The sequence below is a fragment of the Castor canadensis genome, chromosome 17 (genome assembly GCF_047511655.1).
Source record: "Castor canadensis chromosome 17, mCasCan1.hap1v2, whole genome shotgun sequence".
Lineage (NCBI taxonomy): Eukaryota > Metazoa > Chordata > Mammalia > Rodentia > Castoridae > Castor > Castor canadensis.
In genome coordinates, this window is record NC_133402.1 from 62,983,296 (window position 1) to 63,000,697 (window position 17,402).

The 17,402-nt window shown below is 43.0% G+C and overlaps 1 protein-coding gene across 1 annotated transcript in view; it reads right to left on the reverse strand.

Moving 5' to 3' along the window:
- Positions 1-10,194: 10,194 nt before the first annotated feature.
- The window catches only part of Slc9a9 (solute carrier family 9 member A9), a 511,055-nt gene continuing 503,847 nt past the window's right edge, over positions 10,195-17,402 (reverse strand). The window contains exons 15-16 of the mRNA XM_074059491.1: positions 13,081-13,186; positions 10,195-11,823 (exon numbers count right to left, since the gene is read on the reverse strand). Coding sequence (XP_073915592.1) covers positions 11,596-11,823; positions 13,081-13,186 — 334 coding nt within the window. The 3' untranslated portion in view covers positions 10,195-11,595. The remainder of the gene's footprint in view (positions 11,824-13,080; positions 13,187-17,402) is intronic.

Here is a 17,402-nt window from a genome sequence, read left to right on the forward strand (position 1 = left end):
GTTTCACCAAGAAATGAATGCACTTAGAAGTCCCCTAGACAAGTTGGACCGAGCCAGAGTGGAGCCGAATTCTGATGCAGTTCTCAGCTTTGGGTCTGGTGCTAATGAAAAGGAGACAATTAGAAGTGATGTGACAGATGACGTCACATGGTCACGGACCATGCTCCATGCTTGGCAGGAGCAGTTATTTTTTCTTCTTTTGTTCAGGCAGCAGCTGTGGGTCCCTAAAATGATATCCCAAATGCGTTGCGTGCCAAGGACTGAGAACTTGGTGACGCACAGGTTTTGTGAGTTGGAGCTTTTATAGTCAGACAGAGGTCTGAGCAAGGCCAGGAGTTACAGCCTGAGGGCTCCGAGGGAGAACACAAATGACAGCAGCATCCTTGTCACCTTGCAGGGACTTTTTATCTTATACATGCCTCGTTGTCCCAGAAGATGGGACAACACCTCTGTGGGGAGAACTTGTTCAAGTTCTCTTCTCCTCAGCTTTCCTCCCTCGTTTGCAAATCTCTTCCAGTCCATCCCAACTATGGCTTCCCCAGGGAAGCCTCTGACAATTTCCTGTGACCAGAAGACATTTCTCCTGGAAAGTCCCTGTAATCTAGTGGTTCTCAACCTTGGCTGCACATGAGCCACCTGGGAGGTTTTAAAAAAGCTCCTGAAATTTGGGCCATAGTCCAAACTGATGAAGTTGGCGGTGCCCAGGCATTAATAGTGTTTAAAACTCTCCAGGTGAGTCCAGGTAGAAGAACCAAACCATAATCCCTTTCTTCTTAGGATTCCTTTGGAGCCTAACCCTTCCATAGATTATGGAAGAGAATGTCATGTTTACTTTATTCCCATGGAAGTTACTAGAAGTCAGGGCACTTTTCTCCTGTCTGAATCCCAACAGCATGTAGCTGAGTGCCCCTGCTGTCTCTCCTTCCAGGCACTCATCCTTCTGTGGGGTTCTTGGGTGACCATGATTGGAGGGTGTGTGGTTACCACTGCTTTTCCTGCCACCAACCATCACCTTCATTCCTGTATCCAGGATTGGGGTGGAGGAAATCAGATACATGTGTGTTAAGACTGGGCGATCCTGATCCCTTGTCTTCTAGGGCCTTCAAAATTAAGCAAAAAAGTGCTTATTGGTATGGGTGGCTACAGACTTCTTTTTGTACATTCAGGCACTTTTCTTGGAACTATCTATTGGTTAACCAATTACTCCAAACTCTAGTGAGTTAAAACAATAGCAAGTGTTTATTATTTTGCACAATTTCTGTGAATCAGGAATCTGGGAACAGGTACACGGGGTAGCTCTGGCTCAGGGTCTTCCATGAAGTTTCAGTGAAGATGTCACCCAAGACCGTCCTCATCTGAAGGCCTGGCAGGGGGAGAGGATACCTTTCACAGTGAGTCACTCATGTGGTTGACCAGTTGGTGCTGGACATTGGGAAGAGGACTTACTTCCTGGCCATATGAACGTCACATGACTGTTTGAATGACTTTTTACTACAGGACAACTGGTTTCCCCCAGAGGGGAGATCTAAGACAGCATGGCAGAAGTTGAAATATTTTTAAATTATGAAACATTACCTCCACAATATCCTATGGGCTACACAGGTTAACTTGGGAAGAGACACAGAAAGGACTTAATCTTTGTTCTCCACAGGAGCTTCACTTACATATTCCTACTTGAGCCATCATGACATGGGCACGTGACATAGGCTGGCCAACCCAGCAACTCTGCCCCTGAGTGAATATGACTGGGAAATAGGTGGGCATGTGACCTAAGCTTGCTAACCATTGTGTTTCTAAGAATTTACTAGAGCAATCGAAGGAAAGCCACCTCATGGTCCAGGAATTACTGGCTGTAAGAATGGTGGAAGTCCAGGCCGTTTCTGCCATTGCACTGGGACTACTGAGAATGAGGTCAAATGGAGAGCAATGAAGGAAGAAAGAGAGAGGCAGCTCTCTCTTCTCCCCTTTATTGCAGTACTGAGGTTTCAACTCAGGGCCTTGTGCTTGCTAGATAAGCATTCTACCACTTAAGCAAAAAGCACAAGACCCTGTCTGAAAAAACAACTGAATTAAAAAGGGCTGGTGGGTAGAGCACAGGGCTTCAGGAAGGGTGACTTGGTATTTCCCTTAGGCCAAGCAGGGCTTGGTGAGTCTCACAGATGATTCTGCATTGCTTTCAGCCATATTATAAATCTCATCCTTTCACTGGTTCCATGCTGAGTGCTCCCTCCCACTGAACCAGTTCCCAGTGGGCAGGGGCATGAAAGAGGAGGCTAGCATGTACAGACACCACTTGTGTGTTGTAGTCAGATGGCCCAGTGCCTCCTTTTCCCACAGGTTGGCTTGTGGGAGCTCCCCAGCCTTCCCAGCACATTGCTGGAATTAATTAAGCTGTGTGATGATGTGAAGAGGTCATCTGGCCTCCAAATTCGTGGACTTTCTGGACTTGATCATGGCTCTTTCTGTCCCATCTGTATTTATCCTATAGTGACACTGATATTGGTAATTCCTATCCTTGGTTATCAGTAACACATTGCAAGTGTTCAAAAATGTTTGTTGACTTGGATGAATAACAGGTTAGTGGAAAACTTTTGGGAGGTATATGGAAACGTCTACATGAAACAGGTAAACTTCTTACGTCTCCAAACCACTCCCTCACCTGGCCTAACAGCTACCTTGCCATGAATGATGGGTGCACTTGAACACTTCTCTGCTGGTCTGGCAAGTACTTCAAGATTTTGTTTCAGGGCCATCTTTAAGAACGTCAGTTCTCCTTGAGTTATGCTGCAGATGGAGAAGGGGTGGGAGACTGCATCAACATAATGGAACATGTTTTTAAGAAATAAATCCTGGAAGTGCTCCTTTCAAAAAATTTAAATTTATCAAATAATCTCCTTGCTTCATTTATTTTTGTGAATATTCTTCTTACAGCTTTCATCCTTCTGTTCCTGTCTGAAGGAGGGAGGGAGAGAGGAGGGAGAGAGAGATTTATTGTGAGGATTACAAGGCTGGAGAGCATCTGGAACCCTCTGGCATGGGCTGAAGCCATGCCATAGGTGGAATTTCTCCTTCCCAGAAACCTCTGTTCTGTTTTCGAGACCTTTCAACTGATTGAGTCAGGATCTCCAAGATTATCTAGTATAATATTGTTTAATTGAAGTTAACTACTTATCAACATTAATCATATCTACAAAGTATGACATAGAAACAACTAGATTAGTATTCGATTGAATTCTGGTAACCTATTTAGATCGACACCTGAAAATGGCTAGGAACATTCATCCTTGTCAACTTGGCACCATACATATCTCCTTAATTCATACTTAGTCTCCAAATAAAGAAAGACAATAACAAGATTATTTCCTCCTAATGCTATAACTACCCAGCATGCAACAGGAAACATGTTAACCCTTTTCCCAGAAGAGAATGAAAAGTTTTTGCATCATTTTCTTTTTTTCTTTTTGACTTTCTATAACCTATTCCTGTTAACCAGTAATTATCTATGAAATTAACTATTATTAGTATATTAACTATTAATGTATCTATAAAATTAACTATTATTAATTAATATATCTTACGTTGGAGGGTAGCATCTTAAGAGAAGAAAACAAAATACTTGCTTATATTATAAGAAATATTTATAATATTTCATAGGAAAAAGAGAAAGAAATAACCATAGCTATTTCAGCCTCCATTTCTGCAAGTAGTCATGTGTTTGTAGCTATCTTCATCTACTGACCATTCCACGTTCCCTCTGCTCTCAGTAAGCCCATTGACTAGTTGTGGTTCTTAGACTACAGAATAACCCAGAACTTGGACCATTAGCAGCTTTTCCTGAATTGCCCTGTTGTGATTTTCCATTGACTTTCATCACAGGATCTGGTAGTACTAAGAAATGCCCTAAGGGACCTTTATTATTCTAGACACAGTCTTCTTTTCCTCCATTGTGTTACACTGGTTTGCCTCAAACACAGCCTCCTGGAAGACACAGCTCTGCCAGGCTTTGCCACCTACTTGGCACTGTAACTAAGTTTTCCATGTCCATTCCGTTATTGTCAGGCCAGAAGCTTCAGGATGGTGGAGAACATGGTAAGACCAGTGGATTCCATGAGCACAGCTCATTGCTACACCTCTTTGTTGGAAGTGTTGAGAAGCAATGCTGTGTGTGACTGCATGAAGGCTGACAAGGCAACCTGCAAGTCCTTCAATGGCAGTTTCAGCAGAAGCATTGCTCACATAACATCCAAGTGGGTATCTACGAACGAAGTGTTGATGAAGTCCAGTGTAATCACCTTACTACCAGAGCTCTTGTAACCAATTGCCATGAACTGGTGGCTTAAAACATGGAGATGGATTTTTTTCACAGTTCCAGAGGCCAGAAGTGTGTAGTAGGGTGTTGCTTCTTCTGGAGGCTTTGAGGGAGATGGGTTCCTTGCCCTCCCCTGGCTTGTGATCTTGCAGCAATCCTTGGCATTCTTGGCTTATAGCTGTGTCCCTCCAATCTCTGTCTCCATTGTCATGGCTCTCCTGAGCCTCTGTCTTCTTATAAGGACACTAGTCATGAGAGTTAGGGCTCACTGCAATCCGGTATCACCTCAACTTGATTACATCTGCAACAACCCTGTTAGCAAATGAAGCCACATTTGTAGATATTATGTCTTTGGGGGAACAATTCAACCTTGGTAAGTGGGCTGAAGCATCATAAAAAGAGTATATTGTTCCACAATCCAAGGCATTGTGCATTCTGCCTTTCTTTGGTTGTACAGGGGACAGTTTCTCCTTCACCTTAGAGGGGAGACCTCAAAATGCCCATAGCACTGCACTTGGCAAATTCCCCAAGACAGAAGTTCCTGCCACTTGTGTCATATTAATTTCAAACTTCTGACAAGCAAATTTCTTACCATTATGTCTAGAGTAATAGCTACTTCTTGTTCAGTAGGTCCAAATATCACCAATGCAATGGGCCAGTGTGACATCTTGGCAAAGAGAAACGTGATCAGGGTCCCTGAGGACCAAATCATGATGAGACTAGAGTGTGGACATGCCACTAGAGTAGGACAGGGAGGCTGTATTGCTGGCTTTGCCAGCTGAAAGCACACCGCTTCTGGTGGTTTCTAACAGGTAGGGAAAACAAAGCATTTGGTGGATCAAAGCTGCAAAGCAGGTACCAGGGGATGGGATCATTTGCTCATGCTGACTGTCACGGCTGGGGAAGAGGGAGCAAGTGTGTAAGGCCAGTAAGAGTAGAGATCCACGTTTCTCTTATACCATTCCCTGTACAAGGCCTGTGCCAGATCTTCTTGGAATGACAGTGAGGATTCTCCAAGGTGTGTCTCGCAGGTGCACAGCCAGTCCAACCAGAATTTAGTGCTTCTCAGTTCTCTTACTCCCTTCTTCTTCTTGACAGTGTTCCTCCCCAAGGTGTGAGTCACAATCACTGGTGGTGCTTTTTGAAGAAAAATATGCTTTTCTTCTCAGAGATTATGACATAGTCCTTTTGCAGGGAGAGGATATCAAAATGTCTTCATAGGAGTTAGAGAAAAATGAGGAGGGCTGTATGGCACATGAAAAACGCATCAATAAACCTGTGGTGCCTATCTGATGCCTCTGAATATACGTCTAGAACTTTGACTTAGTCTTTTATTATCATTGCAGTGCTAGGGCTCTAATTCAGGGCCTGCACATGCCAGGTGAGCACTCTGCCACTGAGCAACACAGCCAGCCTCTACTTAAATTTTATTTTTATTCATTTTTCTTTTTTTGGTGGCACTAGGGTTTGAACTCAGGTCCTCATGCTTGCTAGGCAGATGCTCTTACCACTTGCGCCACTCCACCAGTCCCCTACTTAAACTTTAGAACCACTTAAACAACACAGGGGTTCTCCCTGCATCTTTCTATAGGAATCTCGGGCTTAACAGACTCAAGAGCCAAATTCCCTGGCTTTCCTACAAACCTGTCCTCCTCTCAGTTCCCTTTTGATGGCTGGACTTATCAACCAATCACCTAAGGCTTAAACCTGAGGTCATTCTGTCGCTCTTAGGTCTCCTTCCATCCAATCATACCAACTTTATAGATATCAGCTCTGCAGCTGGGGAGACCTGTCCTCCTCCCCATCCTCTCACATTCTGCCCTAGCTCTGTGTCCCTTCATCTCTTCTGAGCTAGGGTAAGAGCAGCTGGGATGGGCTATTCATGGCCTCCAGCCTTATCTGCACCACATGTCCCCATAACCCAGGCAACTGTCTTCCCTGCTTGAAGCACTTCAGTAGCTCCGTGTTCTCACAGGGTTGGAGCCCAGACTCCTTACTTTGTGCTCCACTTCCTCCTACTGCGTTTCCCAGTCTCACACACATAAGCAACACATGGGTGCCAGGCAACTTCCCACCCCTTTGTCTCTGCCCAGGCTCCTTCTTCTGCTGGAACGCCTTGCCAGACACCTAGCCTTCCTCTACACCATGGGCCAGAGCCAATCAGGCCAGTCTGCTTGGGAAAAGTCTCTCGTCTTTCCAGACCTTGATCAATTTAAGCATTTCTTTGAAGTCTTTCTTGACCATGCTTCCCTCTCTTGTCTGGAAGGCAAGGCTACTTTTTTCTACATTTTCTTTTATGGCTCCTCCTTATCTCAGACAGAAGTCAGCAAGGTTATGTATATTACTTTACTCACTTATATTTTTCATCCTTTTACATTGATTCCAGTAAACAGGGAAATCATGATTATTGTATGATTATAAAAATTAAACAATCCTACAGACAAACCAAGAGGTTCTCTTTGATCCAGCCCTCCTAATCCCAACTCCCTTTTGGTTGTCAGTTTGCTGTCATTTCAGTTCACTGACAATATATCTTGGAAACATTTCCATCTGAGTTAGACTCAGTCTACACAGAGTGAGAGTGCTGTGGCGTACCCACTACCACAGGATTGGTGTATCTCAGTTCACTCTTCTGTTTTTGACAGATATTTTCAATAATAAATAATGCCACAATGAATATCATTTTATATAACTCCTTATGCATAAGTGCCAAGCCTTTATTTTCCATGCATATACCAAAAGTAGAAATTCTGTATAGAAGGTGTACATATTTAATTCTGTGCGGGCTTGGCATAATTTTGTAATTTTTAATCTTTTTCTAAGCATTGGTAAGAGTACTTTGTATATTCTTAAGAATAATACTTAGTCTAATTCATATACATATCCAAAAAGAATATATATAACACATACATATGTATATACTTACGCATATATTATTTGCATATGTATTTTTCTCCTAGTTTATTTCTCATTTGAAAATTTTTATTGTGTCTTCTATCATAAGAAGTTTCATATATATGTATATAATAAACAGAATACATATGCATACAAAATATATATACATACTTATATGTGTATATATTTATATATGTCATTATTTTTTGGTGGTACTGGGGTTTGCACTCAAGGCCTCGTGCTTGCTAGGCAGGTGCTCTACCACTTGAGCCATGTCCCCACCTCTTGTTTTGCTTTTAGATACAGTTTTCTTTCAGATACAGTCTCATCCTTTTTTCCCCAGGGCTAACCTCAGACCAAGATCCTCCTAACTCTACCTCCCATGTAGCTGGGATTACAGATATGTGACACCATGCTCAGATTATTAATTGAGGTGAGCGGGCCTCACTCTATGTTCTATCCAACTCTGCCTCCTGAGTAGCTGGAATTATAGACATGAGTTCCCATGCTCACTCCCTGGTAGGTTTCATTTTTCTCTTTTCTTGTTCATTTGTAAGAGTTCTTTGTAGGGCGGGGTGTGGCTCGAGTGGTAGGGTACCTGCCTAGCAAGCACAAGGCCCTGAGTTCAACATTAGTACCATAATAAATAAATAATTTTTTCTTCCAGTTTTTTCTCATTTTAAAATTCATTTCATTGTGTCTTTTAATATGAGAAGTTTCATATTTTAAGTAGTCAAATTTCTTATTTTTTTAGTCTGTGTTTTTCTTAGGAAGATTGTCCATATTCCATGATTATTAACATTTTTTTAAGTTATTTACTGGTATCCCTTAGTTTTGTTTTCATGTTAAGCTATTTAAATTGCTTGGAATTTAACCTTAGATATGTTAAAGGATATTATCTATTTTTCTTCCTTTTTTTTTTCTAAACAAAACCAATCAGTTTAGAAAAATTGAAACAGCATTTTTCTAGGAACTAAATTTCTAAATATATACACGGGTCTGGTTTTGTACCTCATACTAGATTTTCTTGGTCTCATTTCTGTTTCTGGGCCAGTATCGCAGTGAGTTAGTTATTTTCATTTTCTCCTGTGCAGAGAGGTAGTATTGTTAGGCATGGAAGCGAATTTATTGTATCTAATGGAAAATCATTGTTCAGCTGCCCTCTGCTCCACGTTGGATGGCGATGATTACTTACCACGGAATTTCAAGGCCTCTTAGCGTGTGCATGCATCTGTGTTGACCGGCATAAATGAGTAAACCTGGAAACTCATGGGACTGCTGGTATGTATTTGTACTCTTAAAGTCTCAAAAAAGATTATGGTGAAAAAAAATAGCCTTTTACTCCATCTCCTATGGCAGGTCAGTTCTTGGAAGGAATTATTTTGGAACTCATTACATTATTTTATAATTTTGTCATCTTATTATTACGACTCAATTTGGTTTTGAAGAAATAGTGCGTATGAAGTGTACAAAGCTAAAAAGGGACAAGTGACACTTTGTCTCCTTCAAGTCTGTAAGAGGCAACCAGTTCTACCTATACTCTAGTCTGCACCTTGCCGATTTAACAATCTTCCTTGGAACTCATTCCATAGCAGTGTACGTGATGTTGTTTTGCAAAATGGCTGCATCATAACTTACTTAACCAGACTGGCAATTCAATTGTCTTCATAAATGCTTTAAATATGCACAATTTCTCACATGTCTAGAAGACAAGTTCTGCACGTGAAGTTGGTGGGTCAAAGGATAGTTAAAATTTCAACCTTGATTTATATTGTTAAATTGCTCCCCAGGAAGTTTCTAGAAATTTTATGACTTAAAAACTCTGATGGCACTTGCTGCCTGGCTCCAGACCTGCTCAGACATGCATAAGTGTCAAGGGAGACCCCACAGAGGCGCTCGCCAGGTCCCTGATGGTGAGTGGAGGTCTGCGTGCGTGTGTGCGTGTGCACTCCCAGGATGTCTGTGTGATGTGCACATCATAAGAAATTGAAGGAAGACCTCAAGTCAGCTAATTAATTAGAGTCCTGTTTAACGCTCTCATAATGAGTGGAAATATTAGTAGTTTGAATAAAGCTCTTTGGCTTTTATTATTCATTAGAAGTTGGCAGTAAATAATAGATTTTTATTTCACAGTCCCAAGGCTGCTATCAAAGCACAGAGCATTTCTTCAGATCATAAATATTATCCTTCACAACAGGAGCATAAAGGGAATTTGGTTTCATGAATTGCTGACTGGGACACCAGCCTGTGATGGGGTCTTGGGATGATTAAGAAGAATCATTCTTCAGGAAGAAGGCTGGTAATCACATCTTGATGCTGGCATACTGTCTGTCAGGTTGAATGGGCCCGATTTCCTCACTCACAACATTGTACATACCTGCAGTCAGCCCGGTAAGCGGTACCCAGCTCTCCTTGTTCCAGAAATTCAAGATGCTCAGTTGGAAAGCACTTGTGTTTTTAAGCAGGAAGAGGTCTTTGTCTTAGAGGCACACTTATTTTTGCTACGCCCTCTTAGCACTTTATCTCATTTCCATCTGGCCAGTCACGTTCCCCTTCCCTTCTGCTCCCATTAATGCTGCCTTTGGGGGTGGGGGGCTTTTCTCTTGCCCACTTGTCTTTCTTCAGACACACGAAACACATTGTTCTCAGCTGTCCTTGTCACCTTATCTTCTGCCTTTCTTTCCTCATTTAGAGTCTCCTCTCCTCATCTTTGTAACTCTTCATAAGTTCTGGTCACTTTCAGTGGGAAAGGGAGAGGCTGTTTCATTCTGCTTGACTCAGTTTCCCTTCTCTGGGACATCCTCCTGCCCAATACCACTTGCTTCATTCCTTCAGTGGCTTGTTGTGCCAGCTCCTCTGGCTGTTCTTGGGCCCCAGGGCCTTTGCATCCTCCTTATGTTCATCTAGCACTCTGAGTACAAAACTTTAGGTCTACCAGTTACTCTGAACAGAGAAGCTGTCTTTAAATAAAGCATTAGCCAACACAGTCATACTTTATAACAAAATTTTATTAGGATTAAGTTAAATGAGAAAATTTCATGCTTCCCTTTCTGCCATGTTTACTTGGAAAGACAAGATTACTCTTAGTTGAGTATAAAACAGTTTATATTCCAGATTCTACTATTTGGAAAGCAAGAAAATGGATAAGTACAGTAGCATACCTGACAACTCATGGTGAAAGTTTAAGGCCTAACAAGTGGTCAGCAGTCAGCAAAGCATGCATTAAACTTTGGGTTTAAGGAAGAAGTTACTCCCCACCTCCCTCAAAGGCTGACCTGTCATAGCCTGGGCACCTGAGTCTGGAGCCTGCTCTTTGGAATCTAATAACCTGTGTTTCAGGCGAAGTGAGGCTGAGGTATCTATGGCTTCAAGGCACAGGGCATATAGCTGAATTCAAAGCTACTGTGTTGGTCTCTCCAGCGTGGGCCACTGAGCCACACCTTGAGAGGGGGAGTCCTGCTGCTTGTTCTTGCCTTCTCAGTGTGACTCACACAGCCCTGTTCCTGTGCTGCTACTCAGCTGTACTTGCTGCAATGGGGACAGGTCCAGCCCCTGCTCAGTCTCTTGCATGTGAAGAGCAATGTGTGTTGTGGAATCTTGCTCCCCAGCATTGAGGGGACCTGATGCAAAGCCAAGAAGAGGCTCTAATGCAAGCAAGGAAGACAGGCTCCTTCTTCAGATGAAATGTGGTATGTGGAAAAGAAAGCAGCTTTCCCCAGAAGGGGTCCTTACTGGCTGGAAAGCTCCCCTGTGTTTAGCATAGGTGCACCCAACTGCAAGCAGGCTCTTGGACCAATGGGAGAAGGAGAGTGGAGAGGATGCCAGCAAGAATAAGAGGGCCCCGACTCACATGGGTTCTGGGAGGCCATCAACAGTGGGTGTTGAGCACTTACCAGGCTTTGCACATAACCTTGGGGTCATTTAGAACAAGTGTGAGTCAAGCCTTAAAAATATAAAACTTACCACTTACTAAACAATTGCACAAGGGTTCAGCTTAGGCACTGCATGGTTACACTTAAAAGCTTGATTTTTCTGATTTTTAAAGTCTCCCTAATGAAGAGAATAAAACCCAAAATCCAAGTGAATGTCCTGGAGAGCTGCCCTGGAACCGGAACTCCCCCCCCCAATAGAGCAAAGCACTTCCGGTTCATCCTGACAGCAACTTGACCCTGACTCCCCCTGCCCCCCACCCAATCCAGTAATAAAAATGGTGACTGTAAATAATTCAATTCAGTTGTAATACAGAGATGACAATAAGTTTTCATTTCTGCAGGTACCAGAGGATACACGTGACAGTCTTGCTTCTCTCCAATCTATGCTTAGTACGTTTTCCAGTGTCTCCCTTACCCTGCATCCTTGTATTACGGTCATGACATCTGCACTCATGCCAATTAATTCATCTGGGATTGACCTGGAGTCTGCTCAAGCTTGAGTTCATAGCCTCCTAGGCCGAGGTCTCCCTCATAAATGTTTTCCTTGCTTGGAGTCTGGGGTGAAGCTTTCTGCTCCAGACCTAGCCTGGCAGGAGGACTGCAAGGTGAGGAGGCTTGCTCCTGGTAATTCATGGCTAGCTCGTCCTGGGTTACAATGCACTCCACATCGTCCCCTTTCAGCTGGTCCTGGTTTGAGAAAGAAAAAGAGAGAGGCAGGTCACTTCATGATGAAGGCAGAGAGAGATAGCAGTTCCACAAAAAGAAAATAGAATTTTCCCTTTCCTTTCCTTAACTGCCCTGCCTTGCCTTGGCTGGGCTCTGCTGTGGCCATGGCCTAGCATTTCCTTGAGGCAATATTGAAAACTGGTCTCCATGCCAAGGCAAGAGCTGTCAGAGCACCTGCCAATGAAGCACTTCCTTGGGTTAAGGGAGTGAAAATGGAATCCGATGGGATCCCTCCATTGGGATCCAGTAGGGTTGAGAGGAACCAGGAGGGAGCTGAGTTTTGTGACCTCAGGGCAGGGAGGAGGGGCACCTGTTGGTTTTGTAATACTCCACAAAACAATTTCTGTTATATTTGATCTTAAAAGCATGTCCTCTCAAGACGTTCTTGGGATGAGCGTCTCAAGACTAGAAATGGTTGGAAGTCACCACAGTGGGTAACGGTAGAAACTAACTAGACATGGCCAATAATAGTCTTCTTCATTCAGAAGTTTCATTGAAGGAGGCAGCTGGGATCTCAACTTTGATTCCACTGTGTTGGGGAAGACCACATGAACTACTGGTATAATGAGGGCCAGCTAGGGTGGCCCTAGCTGGTGGTGGTTCTCACCTTCAGCCTGCATCAAGAGAGCCTGTTAAAAGACAGATTGTGGGGCCCCAGGTTCAAAGTTTCTGAGGTTGGGCCCTGAGACTGTGAATTTCTAGCAAGTTCCCAAGTGACTCTGAGGCTGCAGGTCTGGAGACCACACTTTGAGAAACAGTCATAGGCTTTTGTGCCCTGAATATGTCTGAGACATGGTTTTCTAGATTTATGCATGGGGACAGCCAGCTGGACAGCCTCTAGGGGAACTTCCAACCCTGAGACTGTCCTCCTCCAATTCCCTGACTCTGATTTGCTGGTAAAGACCCTAATAGCTTCTCAGCATTTTTATTCCACTCCCTTGAGCTGTATAGCACAGGCCTAATATTCAAAACCTTGAAACACAGCAGTTTGTGAGGACACATTTCTTCTTTTACACTTTCTAAGTTCATTTTATGGTTAAAAATATTGGTAACAATAAAAAATTGCATTTTTAAAAGAAGAATAAGCTAACATCAGCAACAACTGGAAGAGAAAGAAAATGCTTCTTGGTGCAGTAAATTTAAAAATGCTCCCTGCTCTAGTAATAGCCCCGAGTTTCCCGGGCTCGTCAGTGGTCACCATGTGGGATAGTTACTCACCCCAAAGGCCTGGGCGCTGGTGAGCAGCCTGGAAACTGGACCGCACCATTCAGGTAGCGTGGTGGTCAGCGGAGGGCCGGAGTGGGTTAAAATTGGTTTCAGATATCTGCAAGGCCTGTTAAGGAACACTAGTCCAGAGGAAGTTAGAGGTTCGTTTCTCAGACAGCACAAACCTTCACCTGCTGCCAAAGAGACAGTTATGTTCACCTTTAAATCTCCTGCTCCCTCATTTAGAAAGCAATTTGGCCTGCAAAAATTGCTGTTTATAATCTTTGCTTCACAGACCTCTCCAGGCCTCCTGATAGGCTTTAATCATGAAGAAATGGTGAAAGGTCCATGCCGTGTCAGAGAAAGGTGCAAATGTGCCTCTTCCCGTCCCCTCCCTCACCCCATGCCTCTTCTGCTCAGAGAAGGCATTCTTAAGAATTACCTTGAACAGTAGCAGAAAAGATTGTTTCCTTAACACAGTCCTGCACACACACTCTCAGCTTAAGCCACCACTCATTTTCACAAAGAAGCAAGAGATATTTCAGAAAATGCTCAGTAATTTTAGAGTCGGGTAGTCAACACAGATTGTTTTCCAAAATACTTTATTTCTACTACTCAACTCACTTTATACGTCATCCATCACTGCATTTCTGTACAAAATTATGTAAATAAGTGCCAGGTTTATTTCATTGTCTAGCACCTATCTTTCTCATCTCCTCATCCCAAAGTGCCCTAACCAGTTAAAAGAAAAACCTGTTCATCTAAAGCCATTACGTTTCATTCCAATCTAGCGATAATGAAATCCCCAGAGGCCTGCCTAAAGTTGCCTTATTATTATTATTGTTATCATCATTTTTTTTTTTTGCTCAAAGAAAAGTAGTGGGATTATTTCATCATTCCATCAGAAATGACTTTAAAGCTTCATATCATTTTTCTCTGGTGGAGAATATTTCACCTCATCAACTTTCTGAAAAAGCTTTAATAAAAAGGGAACAGGAAAAAATTGGAAAGCAGTTAACATCCGTTGTCTTGTGAAGATCTAGTCACCCCCAGGCACTCGAGGTGTAGAAGATCTTGGCAATTCCTCCACAGGAGCTGCCCACACTGGACAGCAGCACGCTGTCCTTCCTGCTGTGCCCTGAGCAGGTAGGCACAGAGGATGCAGCCCAGAGGGGACCAGGAATAAGTTGCCCCTGGCTACAAATCATTGGACAGCAGAGCAGGAGATGGTGGTGAGCATGGTCTACTGGTGATAAGAAGAGAAGGACTGAAAGGAAAATCCATTATCTACGAGAGTCTGCAGCTCCAACTGCCAATGCAAAGTCTAACTCCTCCTCTCAGATGGGGCGCTGTGGAGCCCAGCGGAAGTGTATCTGCAAATCTGGACAGCCTTTGATCTTGTATTAATTAATTTTCATTAGTGTGTTGTTCCCTCATTTTTATGGATGAAGGAACTGACACCTGGAGATAATATGATTTTAAATAATCCAAAGATTCCCTTTGCTGTATGGAAACTACCATGATCGCCCACAGAAGATAATTTACTGGGCAAAGTTATACACAGTGATCAGCTGGGTTCTGTGGAAATCGCAGTGTGCAGGGCTCCTTCCTGCAGGTGGGCTGACGGCCCTCCCAGGCTGGGGCACACGAGGCATGTGATCTTCCTAGGGTTTATGGCACGCATAGGCCAACAAAAGTGCTCTTCAGGAAGCTGCAGAAGGCAAGGTATACATACAACCGAAGTGTAAATCTAGGAAAATCCAGCCACCTTTATTTCAAGATGGAAAGGGGCAGTAAGTAAGCAACGTTTTTAATGGTGTCACTTGAAAAAATGAAGTTTGTCAGAGCTTTATGAGTTTGAGAGAGGCCTGAGCAGCTTCCTTTGAGCTTCTCAGTAGACTGAGATGACAGTGCCCAAACAGGTGATGCAAGTGATATAAAAATTTAGAATTGAGTAATGGACACTTTTTCCTTTTGCTCCTGATGAAGTATCTCTGTAAATTATGTTTAATGGCATTGGTGCTAACACTTAAAGACTACATTTATAGCTTTCTATTAAAATGAAGATTGGACCAAATGAGACCATATGGCTCCCTCTGGTCACACTCTGGGACTTTGACACAAATGTCAACTCTGCCATACCGTAAAACCTGTGGTCTCCTGAGGCTCAAGTTCATTATGAATCTGAACTGAAATCACATATGTACAAGTGTTTTTAAACTTGAGCTTGATATTCAAATGCTGTTTATTTTATTTTTAACATTTATTTTTTGAGCCATGCTTTCTGGAGAAACAGAAAGTTATTCAAATAATGGTGGATCCCTCTAGGCATTGGGATTCGTGGGCTTTTAAGTGTGTAGAAAATTTAAGTTAGTCTTATACCCCAAATAGCTATCTTAGTTAACCATTATTGTACGAGGGATTAGCATAAGGTAGTGAGTGAGAGAAATAGGCAGCACTTATTGAGGTAAAACTCTCTTGGGAAGCACGTGGTGCCACTTTGGCTGCTCTGGTACCTGAGCAATGCTAGTCAAAGGAATGAAGCCATACAGGAGATATGCAGAGCGCTCCCTGGAGCCGTGGGGTGCAAAGATCCCAGCACTGCTCTCTGACCTGTGATGTGTTCGATGACTGTCTGTTGTATTTTGAGTATAGGAAGCATTCTGAGGTGTTATGGCAGAAGGAAGTAGATTCTGAGTAACTTCCAGAGAAGAACGAAAGGGTAGATTACAGTCAGTCAATGAGGTTTTCTTGAGGATTAAAGGCTAAGAAAGGTCAAACTGAAAATGGATCACTTGGGTGTGAGTCATAGGTTCCAAGAAGAGTAGTAATGGAAAATAAGGTGCTTAGATTTTGATTACCTTTCCGTTTCACTCACTCACTCACTCACTTGTTTTGGATATATGTGCTAAACTAGTGAGGGACAGAGACAAGGCACCCACACAAGGAAAGTGACAGTTGTGTTACAGCATGGAAAGCTTCCTTGTCTCCAGTTTGTGGAATCCTTGAAAGCAGGGCTGGTACTTCACCTGGATACGGTGTGTGGCACATTTTAGATGCTCAAGAGCTTGTGGTTGAACTGGTAATGACAATGGACTTAGAGAGGGCAAAGAAATTGCTCAGTGGAACCCAGCCAATCAGCTTATGGCAGAGCTGGGCCTGAGACAAGGGGCTCTTCTGCCACATCTAGCTGTCCTCCTGCTGTCACAGAGATGCTGATTAACTGAATTTGCCTAATGGGATAAATCCAGTGATTTTCTGAGTTCTTCCTTGCAGAGCACTGTCTGGAAAGTGGCTGGATCTCTAGGGCTACCTGAATTATTAAAAAGTAAGAAAAATCTTTTGATCTAACAAAAAGCCTCAGCAGCAGATTTTGTAAAATGTGTTATTTTTCTCATCAGGTTCTTGGTGATGTTTGGGGAGGGAGATTTCCCCATTGGGTACTTTTTGGTAGGGCTAGTGTTGCTTCTCTAATAAGTTGGAAATGCGTTGAGACAAAATTTTAAGTTCTTTGGAGAAAAAGAGTGACTTTTCTCATATTTAAAGGGCATAAGCTTGGGAATAGCAGTTTTTGTTCAGGAGTAAGTAAAAGCTGGGACTCTACTCAGAATTTAACATGCGTGAAATAGAAAAGACAATTAACAAACGCATTTTCTCCTTTGGCCTGGTCTATCAGCAGGTCCAGAGCTAAATTTAGTGCTTAACTGCACTAACAACCAAAAATGCCTGGTAACACTCATTCTCTCTATCTCTTCTGTTTGTTCTGGGTCTGATTATTTTAAATCATCAGGTTTTGTTCATTTTAAGTTGCCAAAACAATGGACTCACAGCTTGCTCATGCTTGTGGTTCATGTAAAGTGGTTTTACATAGGTTAGTGAAAAGCAAAAGCTGTGAGCAAAGATCCAATTCAATTGAACATCTTCCCCTTTGAAGGGATGAACCCCCACTGCTACTTGTTAAGGACTAAATTTTTGTTCACTCCCTTCCATTCCTATGTTAGATGTAGCCCTAGTTCCCAAAGTGATGCCTTTGGGAGGTAATGAGAATTTGATGAGTAGGGGGCCCTTCTGATGGAATTAGTGCCCTCAAAAGAAGAGACACCAGACAGCTCTCTCTCTCTCTCTCTCTCTCTCTCTCTCTCTCTCTCCTTCACGCAAGGAAGAGGTGTGAAATCTGTGGTCTGCAAGCCAGCAGAGGGCCCTCTCCAAACCTTGACCAGAATGGCACCCTCTTCTTGGATTTCAGCTTCCAGAACTGTAAGAAAATACATTCTGTTGCTTAAGCCACCAGTCTATGGTATTTTGTTATGGAAGCCCAAGCAGACTAAAAGATC